The 6576-nt window shown below is 43.2% G+C and overlaps 1 protein-coding gene across 1 annotated transcript in view; it reads right to left on the reverse strand.

Annotated features, from left to right (window-relative positions):
• Window positions 1-4793, reverse strand: part of si:dkey-191m6.4 (rho GTPase-activating protein 22) — a 36414-nt gene extending 31621 nt beyond the window's left edge. Inside the window, 1 exon segment of the mRNA XM_048245537.1 lies at window positions 4487-4793. Within this exon segment, the coding sequence (XP_048101494.1) occupies window positions 4487-4793 (307 nt within the window).
• Window positions 4794-6576: the final 1783 nt, after the last annotated feature.

Raw genomic sequence — 6576 nt, forward strand, 5'->3', positions numbered from 1 at the left:
GACATAATAACTACAGCATCAGCAATTTCACCCTCTCTCCATCTCTCTCTCCCCCTCCCTATCTCTCTCCATCTCTCTCCATCTCTCTCTCTCTCTCCATCTGTCTCTCCCTCTCTATCTCTCTCTTTCTCTACATCTCTCTCTCCCTCCCTCTCTCCATCTCTATCTCTCTCCCTCTCTCTCCATCTCTCCCCCTCTCTCTCTCTCTCCCTCTCTCTCCATCTCTCTCTTTCTCTCCCTCTCTCTCTCCATCTCTCTCCATCTCTCTTCATCTCTCTATCACCCCAGCATGGTGGATAATAGGTGCAGCACCAGCAGAGCGATAAAACACAGCTGGGGAGGAGACAGAGAGAGAGAGAGACAGACAAGAAAGAAAGGGAGAGAAGAAGAGGGAGGAGAGAAGAAAAGACCTGACTTTTAAGGTTCCTTTATTGACAGTCAAAAGGAAACCAGGTAACATAAAAACAACCCATAAATAAACGCATGGCGGTGATTCTGAGGTCAAACAAAACAGAACATGGGTAGCATAGCTTTTTAGTTTACATATGCTTTTTGATTGTTTTGGCCCAATTGTTCAAAAACATGGATCGGTTTCAGTTACCCGGTTTATTTCTCCAGTTGGATCAAATCTTGAAAATGGGTTGTTCAAAGGGAAACAAGGGTCCTGAAATTGGATTTCAATAATCCATTCTTGGTTTTGATCTGGATAAAACCTTCACTTTGTGTTGTCCAAAACTTTTGAGTTGGATTGGAATAAATTTGATGCATAAAATTAGGATTACCCTGTGCTGTAACATTATAGTGTGCTAACCTCAACTACCTAATAGTATTCTAACAATACCCTATTCTATTGTGCTAACCTCCACAACCCAACAGTATTCTAACAGTAGTATTCTAGTGCACTAATCTCCACAACTCAATAGTATTCTAACAATACTCTATTCTACAGGACTATGCATTTGTCATGGATAAGATGAAGGGTCTGATAATGGAAGGCAGTGTTTCCCACAGAATGGAATTGTATTTGTGGTGGTAGGTGAAGGGGGGTGGGGGTGGGGGTGGGTTCTGTGTTGGAGTCAATAAGATGAACAGTCTATAATTTTGCAGTTATACTTGCCTTGCACGACAAGTCCTGACAAGTAGCTGTAACGTTATAGTGTGCTAACCTCCACAACCCAACAGTATTCTTAACAGTATTCTATTCTAGTATGCTAACCTCCACAACCCAACTGGAAGGAACTGTAGGGGCAATGTGGGTCGAGGTAGAGTGAGTGTGTGGCGAGCAGGTAGAGCCTCGGTCCAGAAGGCTCAATGGTATGAAGTGATGACCGCGGAGATGGCAGGTTTGGGTGCAACACAAGTGAACTTTATTTGAGTTTCAATTCATCTGTTCTTTTGTTCTTTACTTGTATGTGTGCTGCATCAAAAAAGAAACAAACAGAAAATGGAGTAATCAGTGAAATGGGGTAAATCAGTACAGATCCCAACTCACAAACAAACCAATTGACATTTGAACAATAAACTGAAATCATATGGCTATATAAGGTACAACTAAACAATACTTGACATCCCAAGTCAACCAACATCACCTAATCATCTCTCACATGGGACTCATAGTGAGGGTCATTAAAGTGATGACTTACGTTAACTCAAAGACACACACAGAGCAGGACACACTGGAGTGCTGGGTTGAGATGAACAAAAAGAGTGAACTGAGGCTGAGCAAACAATTTATCCTGGTCTGAGCCCCTGCTCGAGCTACAGGGGTTTCCCAGCAGGTAAACTGGGTGTGGTTGGTGGCAGAGCCAAACAATCCTGCAATTTCTCCACAGCACTTTCACCTCAAGCCCTCCTTACATAACTTGCACCACTATGCCACTTTCTTCTTACTTGGGTCAAACAGAACTACCCAAGCCTTTTATTGGCCTGAATTTGCACTAGTATTTTATTGACTGTCTATGCACAATTTCAACCACATTTTTGCTGCTCTTATTTTTCATTATTATATGTGCCCTCTTATTTACTTATTTACTTACTTTTTTTGTTTACTTGAATGTTATGTTTGTCTGTGGACCTAAATTGGTAAAATATGTCTTGTCTTCACCGTGGATAGTGAGAAACGTAATTTCGATCTCTTTGTATGTCTGGAACATGTGAAGAAATTGACAATAAAAGCTGACTTTGACTTTGACTTTGACTTTTACACTGACAGACTTTGGAAAGATTTGCAAAGATTTGGAAAAGATTTTTGAAAGACTACAGTCTCAGACCCTCTCACATCTAAAGACAACTAATAGAGTTTTAAGTCACAGACTATGATTTTGCAATGACTAGGGATCTTGCAGGGTCACTATTTACAAGACTGCAACACGATTCCTTTAAATTATTACCCATCGTGCACTAGATAAACAGGAACTGAAATGATAGCCTACTAAACTCAAAGTCGTATTTTTTAAGTGTTTCTGCAGCATTGTTTTCATCGTGACATCCTTAACCGATACAGAGTTGTTCTGTCAAGTGGAAGAGCCGACTAAATATGTATAAGAAATGACAAATATTATAAGAATAACAAATAATTATAGGCTACAGCTGTGTCGGAGTCAATAAGATAAACAGCCTATAATTATACAGTTATACTTGCCTTGCACTACAAGTCCATATTGACAAGTAGCTGTAATGTTATAGTGTGCTAACCTCCTGAACCCAACAGCATTCGAACACTAATGCTTCAAGTGGGATTTGAACTCTCAACCTAAGGATCACCAGTACAAGGCATTATCTCACTGAGCCACTGTCAATCCTACATATTGTCCAGTCACATTCACATGGTGAAAATGTGTATTGGTAAACACACAACAAGAAAAACTCCAAGCATACATTTTACAATAAAATGAAAGGGCTTTCCTAAAAGAGTACACCTGAAAACTTTTGAAATTCTGGGGCAATTAGACATTTGTAGAGATGAACACTAATGGATGAAATATAAATATGATAGTCTTAATGATGAAGGAAAAATAGTACCCCAAATTTTGGGTTATGGGTAGAGGGGGGTACTGGTAACCATACCTGAACATTTCAAGAGTTTTGGAGTTACGGTTTAGGCTGCAGTATGACTTTTACAGAATTTTGGCCAAAATGAACGGTTTTTTTTAAACAATAGGGGTCCTGCAGCTATGCTGCTCGGACCCCTAATAATAAATGGAGCTACATGGCTACATTTATTGTTTTCACCTATTTAACGACTGAAACCCTCAGATTTTATTTTATTTTTCGCAAAATGGATATGGATTATCAATCAAAAGTGAAATAATCCGGGAGTCATGTCCCTTCGTTTTCTTACAGAATTGGTCGTTGTTGCCAAAATTCTGTAAAAGTCATACTGCAGCCTAAACCGTAACTCCAAAACTCTTGAATTGTTCAGGTATGGTTATCAGTATCCCCCTCTACCCATAACCCAAAATTTGGGGTACTGCACCCAAAGGTGGCGCTATTGGAAACACGCTAGCATTGATGCTATGCTATGCTATGATCATGCTAATGAATGACGTCATTGACACGTTTTAAAGACTTTTTAGAACAATTAAGTGACTTTAAAAAATATAATACTCAACCAAGTGTATTGTCTTTGCCTCCCCTTTCGAATACAATATTAAAATTACTTGAAAAAAATGATATCCCGAGAAAAGGATTTTGAGGGGTACAGCTCCATAGACCTCCTTTCATTCTGGACTCGCCCACGAGCGCCCCTAGATGCAGTACCACACCGGAAGCGTTCCAACAGTGAAGGTTCTCCCCTTATTAGACATTCTCTGCCTCCTTCATCCAGTGCAAAAATACAACCCTCAACCCCCCATGTTTCATTAAAAGTCTCAAGGTCACCAATTAGCTGATAGTACTTGTACTCAATCCTCAGCCTTGTGGCCAAGGATAGTTTTAACAAAGGCACCGGCTCTATTAAGCCTGTCCCCACCACCCTGTTCCTCCGGGACAGCCACACAGCCGTCTTAGCCTGTCCGAAAAGAAAATTCAGAAGAACCACATGAGCCTTCCTAGCCACAGAGTATTTGGGACCAAAAATAAACAAACCCCACGAAAAAAACTCCCACACCACTCCTTCACTAAATCAAACAACCCCCTCAGCCTAGAGCATTCTTCAAACAAATGTGGCAAAGTTTCATTCTCCCCACAGAAAACGCACCCTTCCCCTACCCCTGGCTCTAAGTGTGCTCTGTGTCTGTTCGTAGCTATTGCACCGTGTACAACTCTCCACTGGAGATCACCCATTCTTTTTTGAATGAGATACTTGTACATAGACCGCCAACTGCCTTTCGGAGAAGAACCCGGCCCCAAAAACCCCAACACCTCGACTCCCTCACACCAGAAAGGGCCTGAAGATTCCTAACTTTCACACAGATGTGATAGAGTGCCTTCTTGCTTGCATTCTCAAAAAACTCCCGCTGTGGTGTCGCGAAGCTGAGAAGCACACCTTGGCCCTCACACCACTGTCCGACTGCGGGTCTTACCGCATCCTGCTCTTGATCTACCACAGTCACCGCCTCAGCACAACCCCCATCCTCTCCACCTGCTACCCCTGCCTTCCTTTTCAAACCACGTTCAACACCAGGCTCATTTTCTGTTTCACCTACCTCCTCATGCTCAGTCGCTCCATGAGACGCAGAAGCACCATTCGAAGTGGACGCACCTTCACTCGGTTCATCAGGCTCACCAGGTGTCGGTGCCGGGGGTGCTTCCTCCTGCCCAACCTCACCCTCTGCCGCTGGGCCTGAAACCATGTTGCCCTCCATAGGCACAATAGTATGCGGTTGGTCACCGCTCGGTCGCTTGTGTGGACAAGCAAAACGTTTATGGCCTATATCCCCACATTCAAAACACTCTCCATAGTAGCAAAAAGCATGTAGGTACTCCCCATATACGGTACACGAAACGACACATCTAAACATTTACCAGGCTCATTCAAAAACATAAACACTTGTCTCCTAAAAGACATAACATGTTTAAGGGCCAGGTTCTTACAACCTAAAGGAATCATTGTCAATGTGCTAGCAACGCCCCAAAACGGGATAGCTCCCCGCCATGGTGTCATTGGCTATAAACGGTGGAACGCTCGAAATGGTAACTTTTGTCGCTGGCGCGGACAATGGTGTTACCGGCAAAAAGGTCTCTAACCCACAACCCTCAATCACGGCACACGCCAGATCAGACTCAATCACGGCACACACCAGATCCTGCGCTTTTAGGAAAACTACCACGACTTTATTCATCCTAGAAGCAGAGCCTATATTCCCCGCACCTACTTTATCAGCGATTGCAACTAACACCTCCTCTATCGCAACTACCGCTTCAGGAACACACCTAATTCCATTACGAATTGAGAGAGATGGCGTGTTCCCTGGATGGGGAGAAAGAGAGAGATGGTTAGAGAGAGAGAGGGAGGGAGAGAGAGATGGATAGAGAGAGGGAGGGAGAGAGAGGAGATGAGAGAGGGAGGGGGAGAAAGAGAGATGGTTAGAGAGAGAGGAGATGAGAGAGAGAGAGAGAGAGGATGTGGACAGGACACACATATACACACACACACACACAAGCGGTTCACTGCTCCATAAACAAGCAAGGCAGACAGCAACTGTTTCTGAACCACACACACACACACACATACACACATATACACTCTCTGCATACTCATTCATTTTACCACAACCAGCAGCCTACACACACACACACAAACACACACCCCACACACACACACACACACAAACACACACCACACACACACAAACACACACCATACACACACAAACACACACCACACCACACACACACACACACAAGTCAAGTCAAGTCAAGTCGGCTTTTATTGTCAATTTCTTTACATGCACTGGTCATACAAAGAATTGAAATTTAGTTTCTTACTTTCCCATGCAGACATAGACATGCTTTAAATACAGACATAGACATACTATAGACATATCCATAGACAATAAACATTAATAAACATACACACACACATACAATGTATTTTCAGTGTGTCATGTTACTACAACCACATTTCAGTGTGTGTGTTTGTGTGTGTGTGTGTGTGTGCAAAAATCCCAAGGTCACACACACACACACACACACACGCAGTCCTCTGGTGTGTAAGTAGTTCCTGCTGACCCACTGACACACACATACACACACGCACACACATGCACGCACGCACACACATACACACACACACACGCACGCACACACACACACACACACACACACTGCAATCCTCTGGTGTGTAAGTAGTTCCTGCTGACCCACTGACATGCTGACTGCAGTGACATATAACACCCTGTGCTGCCACTCCACCATACTTTAATTATTCACACACATGCACGCACGCACGCACACACATACACACACACACACACACACACATGCACTGGAGTACACGCTAATACACACTGGTATATAAACCCCAGGTAAAAACACACACACACACACTGGAATACACGGTAATACACACAGTTACATACAACCCCAGGCAAACACACACACACACACACACACTAGCACCCACCAACACACTGG

Source organism: Alosa alosa, chromosome 6, assembly GCF_017589495.1.
Source record: "Alosa alosa isolate M-15738 ecotype Scorff River chromosome 6, AALO_Geno_1.1, whole genome shotgun sequence".
Lineage (NCBI taxonomy): Eukaryota > Metazoa > Chordata > Actinopteri > Clupeiformes > Clupeidae > Alosa > Alosa alosa.